Raw genomic sequence first — 19,395 nt, 5'->3', positions numbered from 1 at the left:
TATGCAGCTCCACCTCCTTAGCATTGATTTGCAGCACTCCTGCCCTCTTTGGCTGCACATTCCTCCCATTTTGATTTGCTCCAATCTCCTGCAAATCAGTTTCTGCAACTCTCTCTAAAATATCAAAAACTTCATCTTCATATGCGGTATAGAAGGTCCCACCGGTGGCTAAGTTCACCTTATTTTTCATGAAATCCGACAGAGATTCATAAAAAAATTGGGCCAGTTGACAGTTTTCAATTCCATGATGAGGACATTTCCTCATCAGGTCATTGAATCTCTCCCAGGCTTCACTAAAAGCTTCACCTTCGTGGGGGTGGAAATTGTGGATTTCTCTTCTATAAAAATGAGTTTTAGAGAGAGGGTAAAATTTCCGCAGAAACTTCCCCTACATCTCATCCCAAGAATTGAAGGTGATTCCTAAATTACGATACCAAGAGAAAGCTTTATCTTTTAGAGTTAGAGGAAAATACTTCATTTTTCAAATCTCTGTAGATAATCTTGGCACGTTTTGTGAAGAACACATAATATGGAAATCATCTAAAAATTCTAGGGGGTTTTGTGCAGAATGTCCATTAAATTCAGGTAGAGACTGTATTAATGCATTGTCATACCTGAACATGATACCCTCACCTATATTCAGGTTCACCTCTGTTTGCCTCAAGCTTCCTGAGGGTCTTGATCTGTCCAGCATGGTTGGTCTTCTGTCATGTCGTTGACGTCTTTCTTCTTCCATGTTTGGCTGCTGAGTATCTTGTTGGGTGACTGTAGATTCTGGAGTGGAGTCTCTCACACACGTAGCGTTCTCTGTAGTTCTCCCACCAGCCTTGGATCTTGTCACTACCATAGACTTCAAAATATTCTTAGAAAGACAATAAGCTGAGAAATTTTAATCCTATAGCTTTAGGAAAAAGAGTCAATAACAACTGAAAAGAAAATAAAATTACTACTGTAATACCGTGCTCCCCAGCAACGGCGCCAGTTGATAGACTCAAATTATGGGTTTTTTACTGGATTTCTATTGATTAGTCGTGTGAGTATTTGAGTTAGTCAACAATAAAATTTTACCTCACAGCCGTAGGGCGAGTAAGGTGTCGATCCACAAGGAGCAGCTATGAGAGTAGTAAACTCTTTCCTGTTTAGCTTATCCTAATTACCTTTTAAAATTGGTCTTAACAGTCAAATATCAGATATTCAGTAGAATGATCTTCAGTAAGCATTTATAGAATAGTCTCAATGCAAGATTAATGACTTCCTACACGGGAGTAGCTTGATGAAGCTGATACTCTAAAATTGCTCTTGTCTACAGGCTCATGCCTGAATTTCGGGGCAAGAGCAAACAGCCTGCAGGCTCGCCTGTAGTGACATCTTCCTGCGGCCTTAGTTGTGTGCAGGTGTGCCTATCGGCGTGTCTGCGCGCGGCACTGGCTCGCGCGCAGCCACAGTTGTGCGCGTCGCGCTTGTGTGCGGGTGCGCCTGCGTGCGGGCGTGCCTGCGCGCTGGAGTCCCTGCAGGCGTGCCTGCGCGCGACACCGGCTCGCACACAGCTTGCTTGCTCGCGGGCGTGCCTGCGTGCAGGCATGCTGCGCGCGCAGCTGCAGTAGTGCGCGGCGCGCTTATGTGCGGGCGCGCTTGCGCGCGGGAGTGCCTGCGCGCAGCCGCCTTGCGAGCAGAGCTCCAGTGCATGAGGGGTTCCCTCACGCAGAGCTGTTGTTGGCACTGCTCAATTCCTCTGGTGAGAGGAGGAACAGAGATGATATTTGAAGAAATTGAAATACACATGAACTGGAGAATGGATGGAAATGAATGTAGCCAAGAACAACTTAAGCACAAAGTCTGCATTAACTAAGAAACAACAACTGCAGGTGGAGAATTCTGGATTACACAGATTGTACCTTCCAACCCAACCCAGATTGTCTTAAAAGGGAGAGGAATACAATGTCTGAGACTAGAACAATCACACCAACCTGGTGTCACAACCCTACTGGCGAGGTGGTGGTCTTCCTGCTCTGGTTATACTTCAGCTTGCTTCTCTCCCATCTCCAATGCTCATCAGCCCTTGGAGGGTCTGGAGAACTCTCCTCTCCAAGCCCTAGCCTGTTTGGACAGAATTTCTGGACAACCTGAAATGCTCTTTCAAGAGACTATTTATAGGTTTCTCTTTTTTTTGTGCTTCTTGGAGTTTTTAGGCTTTTCTTCTTTGTAAATTTCGCCAGCCCCTCTTGATCAGATGCTTTCTCCCTTGTGTTTGATCCACATCTGAACTCATTAATTAAAGAAGTGAGATCTAATCCACTTGATTCTGAGAATCAAGTGGGGTTAGTAAGTATGGAAATAATGCACATAAAATATGACAAATGTGGACTAAGTGTATGCAAATGATACCTTGATACCCAGTGAATCTTTAATAATTTTATGATATACTAAGAGTCATCACTTGCCACGCCAATCAAGACTCGGCTTTGACCACCGCGACTACTGGACTCTCGTGCGTAGGTCACGATGCTAACCCATCTCACGCGTTATTATCTCTTGCAATGTTTTACTCACGTGCTCTACATTCGGACCTTGCCATCGTCATTCCCTGTATATTTGGTTTTGTGGTTGTATCTCCACTCCTTTTCCCTGCTAGTCACCTTGCTTCCGGATAGATAGTTGGATCGAGGATACCCTCCACTACGGCGTCCTTCGATTGATCTATCGGGTCATTGGGAGTCAGATTGTACGTGGCACATACGAAAACTCTTTTAGTGCTCCGTCCCATTTCAGTCATTGCCGTGCTTATCGTTATTCTCTGCATAACGTGCATCCGCATTCTACACCAAACGTCGTGCTATCTTCGCCGCCTTGTGTTGCAACGCGCGCCGTCTATCCCAACCGTATGTGTTGCATCAGACCCTCTCGGGGGGAAACTTCCTCAAGCGTGACAATCCCCACAGCCATTTGACGCAGAGCCCGAGCTCAATAGACTCCTGGGAGCCTCCGACCCCTTCACATATCACCAACGCCATTCTGTAGGGTTCTCCTAGGCTGTTGCCATCCTTTTACAATAGGCAACGCTGATCGCCAGCCCGGGCACTAGGAGCCGATGGTTGACTCTCCTCCAACGAGATCTCACCTCGCACCGCGACCGCTTGCTACTTTCCTCCCTCCCCCAGGTCAGCTTGCTACTTTCCCCTATTTGGTGTTAATTATCTTTTCTCACGTGCCGACTATGTGTGGATCCTCCCCTCCATTTTCGTGCCTATTTTTCACCCCTCCTCACCCCTCTCATTCCAGCTTAGCCAGCCCGGACGGGTAGTTCTTAGGGCCCACCTTGGGATAAAATTGCTCAGATAGGAACCCCAATAATTGAACTAACATCAGGGGTGAAGGCTTCAACCCCGACCGGGGGACCTCCTTTGGAGCCCTTGAACTAGTCAGCAGGGACCAGGCACTTGGCCACTACTAGTCGTCATGACAAATCCATTGAACCAATTCCTCTGGTATGCGGCAGTCCTGCGGGTCTTTGTTTTTTTGTCATAACGTGCATCATTCATATAACTCAGCACATGAATTGAATTGAACGTCTATTTGTGTTGCAACATGCGTCGATCGATCCCGGCCGTAACCGTGTTGCATCACACTTACTATATCCTGTTGCATAATTTTCATATTTTCCCATTCTATATTTTGAAATTCATAACACGTATCATTTGCATTACATAGTACCCTCGTCGTTAGGTATCCTTAGGTCGTGGCATCTAGCTATAGTAACGTTGGAACATGTAGCCAATGACATGATGATTAGGAAGATGAGCCTTTTGAGGATGACCACGATCAAGGACCGGACTTTCAGGTCAAACCACGAGAGGGTTATCATGACCCCAAGTATCAGGACGACTCTCCTGATCTGGACGTAGCCGGGTGCTCCATACGACCCACGAGGGACTCACACCCACAGGTTGACACCCCACCGCATGGGGTGTCCCTGAAAGAGCCCTCGCCCCGGTCATTAGATCGCAGACGCGTCACTTTGACGGATCTGGGCGTCCCCGCCTCGGAAGCTCGCCATGTTCAATGCTCTACAGACGATATCAAACGCCACCCTAGAAAGGCCCACGCCCTGACAAACCGTTGTCACAAACAACGATACGCGGAGTGCAAAAGCGTCGACCCTCCCCACCGATGGCGCCCCAATGGACGAATGAGCCTCCACCGCCGTATCAACCACCGTGGCAACGACAGCCCCAACAACGTCCATCTCTAGAGAACCCACCCTCGTGACAGGATCCGTGGGAGATGTTGAGGCACCACCACCGACAATTGGATGATCGGCACCGCCGATCAAATGAACGATCCCGCTATAGAGATGATCGATACGACCATCAAGATGAGCAGGATCCACCCCCACGTCAACAAGCCACGGGACACCCTTCCCAAGAGGGTATCTCAGCGCGAACCGGATACCAGACCGGGCGGCCGCACCCGATTCCCCAGGGCTACTATAGGAACCCTCCATACCTTACCCCGATCGGGCCCAGTACCCACAGGCAACCTACGCGCCGGGGTACGCATCAGTTTCGGGTGGTCAGCACCCTCCAGCGGATCCGATGATCCGCCCACCCATCGGAGCGCCATCGGGACAGATCCCGACATATGTGATGCCCGTAGCCTATGGTCAGCAGACCCAACCTTATGTACCAGCTCCCATATTTGCACAGCTGGCTCCGTATACCAGGCCAGACCTCGAGGTCACTCTAAATGAACCCCCCCCCCCGCCCACCCCCCCACTATGTTTACCTACCGGGACCTGCGTACCTAGTGCAGGCTCCACCGGGGGCTCCTAGGGCTGCTCTGATGCTCCACACTATGCAAGCAGTCCCGGTCCACTATGGGGCATACACCCCTCCAAATTCTCCAGTTATCCCCGCCCATCCTCAAAGACCGATGCTGGGCTATCACCGACACCTACGCGCCTATGATGACTACGTCCCACCAGTGCCCGCAGAACGAGACCGATACGGGTGATGAGATGGTCATTTCGACCAAGAGAGGTATCTAGATCCTCCCCGACACTGACCTCAGCCCCGTCACTACAATGGCAATGATGATCGAGAGTGAAAACGGGAAGCCCATCGACGCCAAATCGAGAAGAGTGTCCATCTGGACGTACCAGTTTTCGAGGGTAGTTGCGACCCCAAGGACTTTGAGGACTAGGAGAAAGAGCTGAACTGCTACTTCAGGTGGTATGACATGGATGACAATTTGTGAGTCATCTATGCGGAGACCCGACTGGGTAAGGAGGCCAAGATTTTCTGGTTAAACGAGGTTGCCGCCGCACGGCAACGACGAGATCCACCCATGACGTGGGATGACATGAGTCAGTCACTGCGGAACAAGTATGTTCATGCGCACCACATGACCCACCTCTTCCTGAAGTGGATTGATCTGAAGCAAGGACACCGAAAGGTGCGAGAGTACATTCAGGAATTTGAGGAGTGTCACATGCGTTGTGACACTGGGGGAAATCCGCACATCCACATTGCCTTCTTCGTCCATGGGCTTAGGCCCGAGCTCGCTGCCACAGTTTTGGAGATGAACCCCACGACGGTCGACCAGGCCTACAGATTGGTGGAGAACAATGAGTACGCGTTGGATGGCTCCACCACAACGTCGACCTCGGCGACCACTAGAGCAGCGACCACCACTACGACAGCCACTTGGACGACCATGCCTGCAAGATGGACGAGGAGCTCCACCCTGGCGCCAAATGGGGCCCATCCTATGGCGGCACATTCCAACGTGACACCCGCAGCATCCCCAGCGACATCCACCATCACAATTGCCCGAGCACCCCCTACCTTGACAGAGATGATGAAGTGCTTCAAATGTCAAGGATATGGGCATCAAAAAGCCAAGTGCCCCTCCCCGCTCCACGTGGATATCTGTGGGAACCCAGTCGATCCATCACCTAGCGATGAAGAGCTGGAGGTTGACGTATACCAGGGAGAATGTCCCAACGAGGATGGATGTAAGGAGCTCGTGGGATATATTCAGATCACCCCCGTCACCCCGAGGGCGACTCCCAGCGCCCCACACTTACCATTAGTCAACATCCAGGTTCAGCGGGCTGCCCCCGCCCCACAGACCATGGGCCATGGAGCGACCTCGCTCCGTGCCCCGCCTACCATTACCCCTCAAGTTGCACCGATTCTTCGGCCACAAACCCCTAGTAGCCATTGATCCATAGTCTCCCTGGCACCTACTCGGGCCCCGACTACCCCCAGCATGCCTATCTTCAATATCATTCAGCGTACCGCCATCTTCTACCTATACATCAAGATTGCTGGGAAGACGTGCAAGCTGATTGTTGACAGCGGGAGTTGTATCAGTGCAGTCTCCGAGGACACCGCCGCATCACTAGTCCTCAACCTCGAGCCCCATCCCACACCATATAGTGTGTCGTGAATCGACGCTTCCACTCTTGTGGTCAAGACACAGTGCTATGTCCCGCTTAAGATTAGCACATACGAGGAACATGTATTATGTGATGTACTACCCACGCGAATTGGTTCTATCATTTTAGGACGCCCATGGTTGTTTGATCACAACGTCTGGCTAGATGATCAGGCAAACACCTGCTCCTTTCTATTTAACAGGCGCCAAATATTGTGGTACTGCTCGGTGAGGAGACCGTATGGAGCAAAACTCCCCACCAGGAGGTCATCTGCTCAAGACACGCTGTAGGCGGCAACAACCACATGGAAGAATCTGTCAAAGATGAAGAACACCACTGTCGTGAACGGGTGCATTTTCTGACAGGAGATTGATGCGCAGATAGGAGACCTACCGATCTATTTTGCCCTCATCCGCGATGTCCCCATAGAAGGGCCATCACCCCCGTGCGATATGCCCGAGCTGGCCGAGCTTATGGCCGAATTCGGTGACGTATTCCCAGAGGAGTTACAAGACGAGCTACCCTCTATGCGTGGCATACAGCATGCCATAGATCCAGTAAAATATGATGAGTTGCATCGCCAGGTGAAGGAGCTCTTGTTGAAGGGGCTCATTAGGGAGAGTCTCAGCCCATGCGCCGTACCAGCACTCTTAGCGCCCAAGAAGGATGGCACTTGGCAGATGTGTTGTGACTCCCGAGCCATCAACAAAATCACGGTAAAGTACTATTTCTGGATTCCCTGGGTCCAAGACCTGTTTGATCAGATGGCCGGGGCGACCATCTTCTCAAAGATAGATCTATGCATCGGCTATCACCAGGTCCAAATCCCTCCGGGGGACGAGTGGAAGACAGCCTTCAAGATTAAGGATGGCCTCTTTGAGTGGAACGTCATGCCCTTCGGATTGTCGAATGCTTGAAGCACATTCCAACGTCTAATGAACGAGGTTTTATGGCCCTACATAGGAAGGCTCGTCATCGTCTACTTTGAGGACATCTTGATCTATAGCGATACTAGGATCGAGAACCTTTGACACCCACGGGAGGTCTGCTCTGTGCTGCACCGAGAGAAGCTCTACACCCACCCGAAGAAGTGCACCTTCTTCAACCTCGAGGTTGCTTTCCTGGGGTTCATCATATCGGCACACGGCATATCAGCTGATCATGCAATAGTAGAGGCCATCACATCGTGGCCCCCCTCAAGGACGTCCACGACGTCCGCAGCTTCATCGGGGTTGCAACATTTTATCGTCGGTTTGTCCCTGGCTTGAACGGCATGGCAGCATCCATTACTGACTTGATCAAGCTAGAGAAGTTTGAGGGGATAAGAGCTGCCCAAAATGCCTTCGACAAACTCAAATGCCTCATGTCGGTGGCTCCGGTCTTACGGCTACCCAATTTCGAGAAGGTTTTCGAGGTCGCCTGCGATGCCTCCGAAGTAGGTATAGGTGGAGTGCCTCCGAAGTAGGGGCATCCCATCGAATATTTAAGTGAGAAGCTGAGCAAAACGAAGTGCTAGTATGAGAACTATGATCGCGAGTTCTATGCCCTTGTCCAGTCCTTGAGGCATTAGCGACACTACTTCCTCCCAAAGGAGTTCATCCTATACTCCGACCATAGTGCGTTGAGGCACCTCCATGATCAGAGGAAGGTTAGTGATCGTCATGCACGCTGGATCGAGTACCTCCAGGACTATACCTTTGTCATACGGCCTAAGAAGGGAAAGGAAAATGCAGTGACAGACGTCCTCAGCCGTCGACCGCATGTCCTGAACGTGGCGAAGGTCCAGCTATTAGGATTCGAGCAGGTGAAGGAGCATTACGATGACTCCCCAGACTTTGGAACCATTTATGACGCCATCCGACACGGACCTACATCCACCCTACGCGATTACTACATCTCGGACGGCTATCTCTTCCACGACAATAGGCTGTGCATACCCCGAACATCACTCCGGGACTTCCTCATTTGGGAAACGCACGCAGGTGGCTTGAGCTGCCACTTCAGAGTTGCCAAAACCATACACACACTCAAGTACCAATTCTAATGGCCTTCAATGAAGAGAGACGTTGGAAATATCGTCGCACAATGTTTGACATGTTATAGGGCCAAGATGATTGAGCAAAATGCAGGTCTTTATACCCCATTGCCCGTACCCACTCGTCCGTGGGACAACGTTAGCCTGGACTTTGTTCTGGGATTGCCAAATATGGCACGGCGCCACAACTCTATTATAGTCATCATGGACAGGTTCTCGAAGATGGCCCATTTTGTGCCGTGCTCAAAGATAGTGGATGCGTCCAAAGTAGCAGCCTTGTTCTTCAATGAGATTGTTAAGCTGCACGGACTGCCGTGATAGATAGTTTCTGACCGCAACGTAAGATTCACAAGCTATTTTTGGAAGACATTGTGGATCCTGATGGGGAGGAAGCTAAAGTTCTACTCCGCCTATAATCCACAAACCGACGGGTAAACAGAGGTTGTTAACCGCAGTTTAGGGAACCTGCGGCATTCCTTGGTAGGGGAAAACATAACTTCATGGGATCGAGTCCTACCCCGGGCTGAGTTTGGGTTCAATTCCTCAATCAATCGCACCACTGGTTATTTCTAAATCGTGTATGGCCACGTACCACGTAGACCATTGGACCTTGCACCCATAGACCCTCATACTAGAATATCTGATGATAACATTGCATTCGCTCATTACATTAGGGACATGTATCATAGCATCCATAATCGTATTGCATCTCAAAAGGAAAAATACAATGCCGCCACTGACGTGGGTCGTCGCTCTGTTAACTTCACCGTGGGTGATCTAGTGATGGTTAGCTTGACCGAGGTGATGCGTTCGGTGCTGAAGTGTTGGCATCCTCGCCATCACCTTTGTTTTGATTTCGCTTCTTATTTCCCTATCTTAGTGTTTCTTATGTTGCCGTGTAGTGAGGGGAAGAGCCCATATGAGGACATCTTCCCCTCACATGGGCTTGACAAGCCCATTTCATTTTCCTACCTCTTATTTTCCTTTGTTGCTTGAAAGGGGGCCCATCTTCACCCATTACATAAGGGGGGTGGGTGGGCGTCCTAAGACTCACTCTTGAATTTTAAGTTATACAAGTTAAAGAATTTGAAGAGTCACAAATCGCGCGAGCAGGGAGAAGGAAGGAAGAAGAAGAAGAAGAAGAAGGAAGAAGAAGAAGGAGAAAAAGAAAAAGGAGAAGAAGAAGAAGAGGAAGGAGAAGAAGAAGGAGAAGAAAGGAGAGAAGAAATAAGGGGAAAGAGAGCCACCGTCCGCCGCCCAGCTACCGCAGTTTGCCGCCCGGCCGTTGCTCGCGGTCGTTGCCGCCATCTGCGCCGCCGCCGCCGTTTACTGCCGTCGCTCGTGCCGTCCCCGCACCTCCCGCCATCACCCACGCCCTCTGCCCGCTCCTCTCTCGCCGCCCACGCTCATCCCGCAGCCCCTGCCACCCTCCGTCGTCCCATAATTTCTGCGCGGCCGTTGCACATCGCCCGATTGCGCCTGCCCATTTTTCCACCTCTGCCCTCGCTGCTTCCCTCTCCTCCCGTCGCCCACACCACTTTTCTACCTTCCTGTCCCCACCTCCGATCTCCCGCGCCTCCTACCGCCCCCCATTTTCCCTCCCGCAAAACCGCCATCGCCGTTCCCCGCCGTGCCCTCTCTCTCACCCGTCTCCGCTCGCGCCGCGCCGTCGTTCTCTCTTTATTCGACCACGCATCACCCATCAACGTTAGACCTCCCCAGCGCCCATGCTCCCCTACCCTCGCACCCGCCAATTGTGCACGTCTCTCTACCTCTCCCTAACAACGCCCAACGACCCTGTTCATCCGCCCGCGACGACCCATTCTGCTATCGTTCCCTCGCCGCCCGCGGGCGATTCTATCACGCTGGTAGACATTCTGCGCGCACGGCTCCGTGAACGCGTTCAGGCCTTGGCGATCTGCACTCCTACGACCTCACGCCTCCTGTCCAAGGGCGACCTGCCGCCAACGCCGATCACTCCCGCACCCTTGTTCTCACCGGCATCGCCCCGTCGTTCAGGACTCCCGCATTCTTACGGATCTCCGGATACGCATATCTGTCGCCAGTGCGACATCGTTACCCTCACTCGCTATCCTTTTTTTTACATCCTTTACTTTCTTCAGTGCACTTTTGGTTTGCCTCCTCTGCGCTCGGGTTAGATAGGTGAGCGTGAGACAGGTTGAGAAAACGACGAACATTTCAGGAGAGTCTTTACCCGTTCGGTACGAGTCGTGAAATCCCGACGCGTGTGAGCACTTCAGCGGGAATTCCCCGTTCGGCGACGTACTCGCCCTCGACCCTCTCGGGCGAGGTTCAGGAGGCCTGGTAGGCTTCACTCAGGCGACCCGTCACTTCTCTGGAACGGCATTCATTGCTAGTCGGCGCACACACGTACGATATTATCACTTTCATTTATTCATCTCGTCATTTATACCTTTTCAATCGCATCCATCGGATGACGTCTTTCGACGTAGTCCGATTAAATAGCGATATGACACCGAGCCCATACCCTCGGTGACGACCGGACGACGTCGTGATGACGTCCGGCATCAAGATTCTTAGCATCAGGCCAATAGCCAAGTTCAGTGGATCAACTTGTTTAAAGGATCCCAAGACTTTGAAAAGCATTCTCGTCCGTGGCTAATGTTAACGGCAGCAACAAATTATGTATTTTGTGTCTTTTGACTAACTGAGGTCCCGAGCAGCCCGTGGCATAAAGAAGACTCAACTTCCGTTGGGGCCTTCAATCTAGTCGAATTTCAGGTGGATATTGAATCTTCAGCACCCTCTTGGGAGATCTCAATTCCTGCATGCTGCATCTAGGAGAAACATGACGAGAGGCGACCGTTGATTGGGCGGGTGCGAGAAGAAGGAGAAACAGTAGTCGCAACCAAATACCTTGGGCGAGGGGACCCCTAGTCGCTTTCTTGTGTTCCGCGATGGACAAAGATGTGGAGAAACTTGGGATGAGGAGTGGCCAAAGGAGAATTTCTTCAGCTTTACCCCTTACCCCTTCCTGCTGCTACCTTCCTGGAATGCTTCACCGTTCCCCTCTCCTCCCCCTCTTTTACATTCTCAAAACGAGGGAGGGATACCAAGTGAGAACTCAACAATAAAAGTTACCTCTTCTTCCTGGTGTGAGAACCTAGGGCGCCCTTCTCATCTCGTATAAAGGGGAAGAGGTCAAATTGGGCCCCCTAAGTGGGTCACCAAAGGTGGAGGGAAAATAGAGTCCATTAGGGGGCCCTTATATAATGTCCCCCCTCATTACAAAGTAGGGGAAAACTAAAGTAAAACGAAAGTAAGAATAAAACAAGGGGCACAAGGGAGGGGCGTCCAAAATGGCCAAGGTCCCCTTTCCAAATATGACAAAAACACAGACATGTGTTTGTCGCATCGTGATGAAAACAGGGCATATACAGAGAAAACACGAGACAAGACTAGGAAAATGATGAAAATCAAAATCTGATCTTTCAAGCATCTTCACCCGATTCTTGATGACGATGGCGGGCGGCGTGGAAGACGTCGTCGATGATCCTTGATGGCGTGCATCATCAATCCTCCCAGGTTGGAAGAGCTCAGTACCGTCAAGTTGGGATAGCTAGCAGCGACGTCTAGTGAGGGCCTGGTTGTCACTAGCATAGGTCGCTCTCCGTGGTGATCGGGCTTTCTCACCTGCACATAAGAGCCTTCACACTACCCTATCCCTTGGATCGTTAATTAGCCCAAGCAGTATATGATCGACTGACTCGTGCCAATCGGGCTAGAATATCAGGAAAGTGGTCGCGGAAAACTCGTTCACATTGAAGGGGTTACAAAAGGCCAGGGTGGAGGGGAGAGAAGGGGCTTGGTATGGGATTGGGCCTGTCACGTTAGACGTAGAGCTGGGCCCACTAAGGAAGGACTTCGACGATGTAGGCAGGTACGTCCACTGGTCGGGGGGTCGAGAACGGGCCAATGCTACGAACATGTAGCGTTATGGCCGACTCGGGAGAATAACTCTCCAACCAAATTCTCACCAACACTTGGTTTCTGACATCAGGCACTCAAAGTTAGCTCTGCCAGTTGGCAACCTGCTTGTACTTTGCATGCCTATATGTAGATATAATATTATGATGATGATGCAATGAGAAAACATGTTGGGCATTTGCATGAAGAGGACCTTCTACGGGTACTAGGGGTATTGGGTCAACGAGGGACTTGGCCGTTAGTGATCTTGGGCAGGCTAAACCCGGTGGTGTGCGCCTCTAGGGAGTCAAGCGCGTGCTTGGCACGCGGGGTAGGACAGCGGTGGTTGGCTGTCATCCCATGGATGGTACAACAAGTGCAACGTATACGCCGCTTAACATCCCATCAAGGAAAGAGTGCATGGTCTACACCGGGTCGAGGAAACTATTGGACAAAGCCGATGGGGATGACACATGTGTGCTCTAAGCAAATGGCGTGGGCGGTGGGCCGGCAACGTGGTTGGTTGGATGACTGGCGGGGGCAAGTCTGGTAGCTAGGCGAGCCCTAGAGCGGTGTTGTGTGTAGCAGGGGTCTCCTGACTGGTTGCATGGGCGGTCTGGCGGGTGGCTCAATTGGCTGGGCACGATAGCATGTCATCATCGTTGTATCTTGGCTCTCAAGGGGGCACGCGATAACTGACGTTCCTTAGCCATTCCTTCTTGGTCTATGCACTCCTCAAGGCTGGCTTCATGGTGGCGATGACGTCAATGCACCATCTTTGGATGCGCCACCACCGTCATCCAAAACGTCCTGCATCATGAATCGTCACCAAAATCAACTATAGAACCGCCTAGATAACGACCAAGTCAACGCACCGGTATCAGTCACGTCTTCATCTGCACACGACACATCATGCATGATGACACGTCATTGACATGAGATCCAGAACTGCCCTTTGACGTGACACAATAACACGTCGTCTATTTTATCTTATTTCTCATATTTTCTCTTTCCCCCAAGGCCTCTACGTAGGCGAATATTGCACGTTACACGTAGTGAACTTATTTTCAAGCATTCAAGTTTTCATCTTGGAAGATTTGCCCGAGCCCTATCCCCTATCAGACCGCCACTATCGCTGGCGCCGCCGCTAGAGAAGCCCCTTATTTGTTGCCTCGAGTGATCACTCTCCCACACCAATCACCGGCGTAGGCCGCCCACCAACTACCCACGCGAGCCATATCTTGCGCAAGCCACTCGTGCTGGTCTCCCACGCTAGCGGCCCGTGCAGGACCGCCCGCGCATCGACCACTGCCCACGCCAACAGTTGCCTGTGCAGGCGCACTCGCACGCAGGCCGCAGACCCACGCCAGCCACCGCCCATGCGCAGGCAGTTGCCTACGTAGGCCACCGCACGTGCTGGCCTGCACACGCACAGGCCGCCGCCCACGCCGGCAGCCCACCCACGCGCAGGCCACCGCCCACGCTGGCAGTCCACCCGCGCATAGGCCACCACCCACGCAGGCAGCCACCCGCGCGCCGACTGCCGCCCATGCACTAGGCCATCCATCCTCACAGGGCACCACCCTCACTGATAACCCGCCAGCGTGGATCGTTGCCTGCCCGCGCACTGATCTCCGCCCACTTCCACATTCTCGCCACTTGTCCGCACCCCATGCTCGTATCACCGCCCAACTTTGTGCTTTCAATCAACACCTCGAGAATTCCCCTCATCATTGTCACACACTGAACTAGTGCTAAGGTACTTCTACACTTTTTAATGTCCTGTGTTCTTCATCCAATGTTCCTCGAGAGTTCATCCACCGCCATTGGATTTGCTTTGGATTTTGAATCTTCAAGTGACTAGCAGAATAGATTTTTGAATCTTCAAGCGGACGATTGTTCAAATCTATTGATTTTGGTGCTTGGCATCACCACGGTGGTTGAAGATAGTACTCCCGTCCTCGATGAGGAAAGGGGCTACACAATCACTATTTCATCAGATTTAACTCTTTGGAATCGATTGTGTGATTTGGGGTCTGGTTCTATCCTACCCATTCCCTAGTCATCCCAATATCCAACACCCATCGTCATTCTATCCCATCTCCTCTAGTCATCCTGCATCAAATTGGTATCAGAGCCTAACCTGTGTAAGCCTACCTACTCCGCACTCGTAGACGTCATTCATTCATCATCACATCTTGCATGCATCAACACTCAAGCAAACGCGTCTACGCTCCAATGAATGAACCATCCCTAGGTAGTCGTGAGGTTTCTGTTCCTATCAAAGATTCGTCTCCACCCGCTCCACCATCCTCCTTCCTTGGGGATATCGCTCGCATGTTAGACACTGTCCATAATGGCTTTCGTGACGTAAACACACGATTGACCAACATGGACAATCGTCTATCAAACTCTATCAATGTGCTCAGTGAGCGAACCTACCAATTAGAGAATTGAGGTCGTGATAGGCATCGTTATGATCGCAAAGACCCCTACCCGCCTGAACTTAGACCTCGGGATCACGATAGAAATCATCACAAACCCGATGATCCCTATCGACCCGAGAATAGATCCGGGGTTCATAATCAGAATGGTCCCAAATGAGATGATCTGATTCCTCCTGAGAATAGAACGCCAGGCCATGACCAGAATCGTTGAGATGATTTCCATCCACCTAAGCATAGAACCACGGGCTGTGATAGGAATTGTCCTCCGCGGAATGATTCGTATCCACCTGCGGATAGAAACCCGGTACATGATGGAAATCGTCCTCCCCGAGATAATTACTATCTACTGGAGGAGAGGATCCCAGATCATGATAGGAATCATCCCCCCCGGATTGATTTCTATCCATGTGACGATGGGCGCCGAGATTGGAATGGGAATCATCTTGAACTAGACGGTCCCTATCCTCCCAAGGATCGGGGACCGCCTCGCGATCACCGACATTTGGATCACGATAATCATTGGCAGCAGATTAAAAGGAGTGTCAAAGTCGATGTTCCATATTATGATGGAACTAGGGACCCAAAAGATTATCTATATTGGGAGTCTAAACTTAATAGTTATTTCAAATGGTACGATATGCTTGAATGGCAAAAGGTACAATATGCTGAAATGAGGTTAGGAGGTCAAGCCAAATTTTTTGGGAGAACCTTGAATTTTCTATCTATAACCAACGAGAGGCACCGATTGACACGTGGCTCCAAATGAAAGATAAGCTACGTGAGAAATATGTTCCCCTCGCCTACTTAGATAACATCCTTGATCAATGGCATAAATTACAGCAAGGTGAACGACCCGTCTCAAAGTATATCACCCAATTTGAGGAATATTATATGAGGTGTCAATTTGAGGAGAATCTGTGAGTCATCATTTCCCGTTTTAGAACAGGGTTAAATCCTTACCTCAAAACTGAATTACTTGTTCAAAAAGCAGCCACCTTAGAGCAAGCCTATCAGATTGTAGCTTATCTAAAGCTTTGCCAAACCCTCTACGGTAGCCCCGTCGTGAGCAGTCATCCCTCGCTTAGTGATAGATCTTATTCTAACTATCCCAACAAGATCACTCATTGTTATCCTCCTCTAGCTTTCCCAGCACTTGTTTCTACTCCAGTTCGTACTCCAGTAGAACATCGCACCCCGACTCCTACCCCTCAGTCATCTGCTCAAATGACACCTAATAATCGTACCTCTACTTCTCTCGATTCTACCGCAAAAGCCCTCAATCAATCAAACCTGGCACAGATTGGTCCATCCGGCATGACATGCTTTAAGTGTCAGGGACGTGGCCATAGAGCCTCTCAGTGCCCTCCCCGAGCTCTACATATGGGACAGCAGTCTGTGGAGGGTTGATAAATCCAAAATGATAGTAATATATATGTGCAATTTCAGCTAATTTATGTACTTCTTTATCTTTATCTAGATATATTATCAACATTTATGTTAAGTTGTGAAACATCATGAAACAAAATCACCTTTTTCTAATTTGGAGTTAATTATTATCATTTGTGGGACTAACCCCACTTAACTCAATGAGTTAAGTGGAATGAATCTCACTCTCTTCTTAGTTTATGTGGAAGATGCAGGAATTAGGTGAAACTTTCATGAATAAAGGGGATAATTAAATGAAGAGGAAGCTATTTGGACCAGAGGAGCAGGCTCAGCCACAACCCTGGGCCAAGAAAGAAGGCCCAAAGCAAGACAATTGGCTCTAGTCTAAAGGCCCACTAAGGAAGCTCCACTAAGCCCACTATGAGAGGCATGTTGGGCCAAAGAAAGGAGGGCAAGAGGAAGGTCCAGTCATGATTATTTATGAATATTTCAGGGGCTTAAATGATGATTGGAGGACAACCTTGGACGTGGATCCAAGCCAGAGAAGAAGATCCAGCCATTCAATCCACAAAACATCCAAGGGTGGAGACTTAAAGATAGCACCTTTAATGCTAATTAAGGAAAGAAGCCTTGAACGTCCAGGGGGTATTTCAAAGGTCTCAATGCTGATTGGAGGACCATAATGGACATGGATCATGACCCTGAAAAGAAGATCTGGCCATCCATTGTATTAAAAATCCAATGGCTCTCCTTTGCTCTCTCTCCCTATATAAACCCCTTCACCCTATTGTAAAATTCATCTTGTGATTCAATCCAAAGTAGTGTTTGGTGGCCTAAGTGCAATTGAGTCATAGATCCATTCACCTCAGTGAGTGCCAGGCTGAGCAGGAAGCATCCAGGGCTGAAGAAGCTGGTGGAAAGGAGAAGAAGAAGTCCCTTGGACCTTAGCGGGTGTGACATAGATGTTACCTTCTTATTTCTCCTTTTTCATTCTTTTCTGTTCGTCTTTTGTCTTTTGGTTAGTCTTGGATCAGCTAGCCAATATCCCGACGGTTCCAGTGCATCTAACCACGCTCTAAAATTCGTTCTAGAACTCATTCTAGAGTGATTTTAGTACAGTCCATTTTTTTCTCTCTCCTCCACCAAGGAACCTTCCCCATTTGGCATCCGGACTTAGCCAAATTTTGACCAAGTCCAGAGCGCCAAATTGTTTCATTTCCTATTTTGTTTTAGCTTTATAATACTCCTAAAAAATACCCAAAAATTATTTTCTGCCTATTAATATTATTATAATATTATAATAATATTTTATTTTTCTTTGTTATATATTTTTATTTAATTAGTTATTTATCTTCATATGTAGTAAACCTACCTCTAAAATTATTAAAAAGTACAAAACTAAAGCACACAACCCTTGCTCCCTGTGGATCGACCCTTACTCTCCCTACGCTAGTAAGGTTATTATAATTTTTTGTTGTTTTAATTCGGATAAACCAACGACACTAATTAGTGAATTTAGCTCATCACTAATTACCCCAAAATCTGAATTATCAACTGGCGCCGTTGCCGGGGAGCACGGTGATTGTTTTTAGTGAATTTGTATTTTTTCTTCTTTTGCCAAAGTTGAGGGCAGCTAACCCTCAACAAACGGTACTTCGAACTACTTTTTTGGAGATTGATGGTCTTAACAAGGTCTAAGGCTGGGACTAGTGTTGAGGAAGATCTAGACACTCAATATCCTGCTCTTCCAGCAACACTTACAGCTCAAGATAAAGAAGAAGTCGATATGGCAGAAGATGGTCAGCCACCACAAGGGAGGAGAAGGACGATACTCGATAGATCTACTCCATCAGGAAGTCTACGGCAAACCGGCATCAACATCAATGTAGGTGAGGGGCTTATGTTTAGGTATGACAATGCCCTACTGAACTCTCTCCCTAAATTTACTGGTCATTCTTCTCAAAACCCCTTAGAATTTCTTGATGATTTTCATATTCGATGTTCCTCTCAAAATATTCCTGGTTTAACTACTGAAGCTTTAAAAATGAAATATTTTCCACTTACTTTGAAAGATAAGGCTTTCGCATGGTATAGAAATTTAGGCATAACATTTAACTCATGGGAAGAAATGCAGAATAAATTTCTACATAAATTTTATCCCCTTTCCAAAACTAATTTTTATAGAAAAGAAATTTAGAAATTTTATCCCCATGATCTTGAAACATTTAGTGAATCATGGGAAAGGTTCAATGAATTAATCCGAAAATGCCCTCACCATGGAATAGAAAAATGTCAGCTAGCTGAAATTTTTTATGAATCACTTCCTGATATTTTTAAAAGTAAAGTGAATCAAATAGCTGGTGGCTCATTCTATATGGCTTATGAGGATGAAGTCTTTGATCTTTTGGAAAGGGTGGCTGAAACTGACCTACAGGAAATAGGAGCAAGTCAAAATGGAATAAATGGAGATGCGCATGCAAGCCATGATGGAAACACAGACAAAAATGATGATGGATGCGCAAGAGCAGACCAGACAGCTATTGGAGAGCTTGAAGCAAAGAACAGCTGACCATGGAGGTAAGGGAGTTGAATCCAACTCCCACTCAGGTCGATTTCCAACTCAACCTTCCATTAATCCCAAAAATTTATGTCATTTACAAGAGGAAACCCTTTATCATGACAATGAGGAAGATCTTGAACAAATTCAAGCCATTTCAAAATTGAGAAATGGCAAGGAACTTCAAGATCCTCACCGAGGCAAGGAAAAAATAAAATTGGAGGAAAATAACCTAAGAGAAGGAGAGGCTCCATCACCTAGTGTGGAACCCCTACCTTCAACCTACACCCCTCCCATTCCTTATCCTTCGGCCTTAAAACCCCTTAAGTCTTCTCCTGATTATGAGTATAGACTCCTAGAGAATTTCAAGAAAGCCACTATGTCAATAGCCGTAGAGGATATGATTAAATGTGCACCTTCTTTAAAGAAATATTTAAAGGATTCATGCACATCGAGGAAAACCAAGGAAGTAGTTATGCTTTTTGAAAATGCCTCTAGTATCTTAAACTCTGTTCCCATTAAAAAGAAAGATCCAGGAGCCCCTTTTATTACATGTGAAATTGGAGGAAAGATTTTTACTAGA

The 19,395-nt window shown here is 48.7% G+C and overlaps 1 protein-coding gene and 2 non-coding genes across 3 annotated transcripts; 2 read left to right on the top strand and 1 right to left on the bottom strand.

Moving 5' to 3' along the window:
• The first annotated feature begins 239 nt into the window (after positions 1–239).
• LOC144705069 (small nucleolar RNA R71) lies at positions 240–348 on the top strand. The gene has a single exon (XR_013581971.1). It is a non-coding gene; the product is annotated as a small nucleolar RNA R71 (small nucleolar RNA).
• Positions 349–7,712: 7,364 nt separating this feature from the next.
• Positions 7,713–8,483, top strand: LOC144704982 (uncharacterized). The gene is made up of 2 exons (XM_078577562.1): positions 7,713–7,874; positions 8,010–8,483. The coding sequence occupies exons 1-2, from the start codon at positions 7,713–7,715 to the stop codon at positions 8,481–8,483; spliced, it is 636 nt and encodes a 211-aa protein (XP_078433688.1).
• Positions 8,484–18,429: 9,946 nt separating this feature from the next.
• LOC144705062 (small nucleolar RNA R71) lies at positions 18,430–18,538 on the bottom strand. Its single transcript, XR_013581964.1, has one exon. It is a non-coding gene; the product is annotated as a small nucleolar RNA R71 (small nucleolar RNA).
• Between the last annotated feature and the right edge of the window lie 857 nt (positions 18,539–19,395).

This window comes from Wolffia australiana, chromosome 6, assembly GCF_029677425.1.
Source record: "Wolffia australiana isolate 7733 chromosome 6, ASM2967742v1".
NCBI classification, from domain to species: Eukaryota; Viridiplantae; Streptophyta; class Magnoliopsida; order Alismatales; family Araceae; genus Wolffia; species Wolffia australiana.
This window is presented reverse-complemented; position numbering and strand designations above follow the sequence as displayed.

Bases quoted from the DNA above. Each gene is read 5' to 3' on its own strand.
- LOC144704982 (XM_078577562.1), top strand. From the start codon at position 7,713: ATGGCAGCATCCATTACTGACTTGATCAAGCTAGAGAAGTTTGAGGGG. The intron at 7,875-8,009 runs GTAGGTATAGGT...TTGAGGCATTAG, and splicing joins TCGCCTGCGATGCCTCCGAA to CGACACTACTTCCTCCCAAA.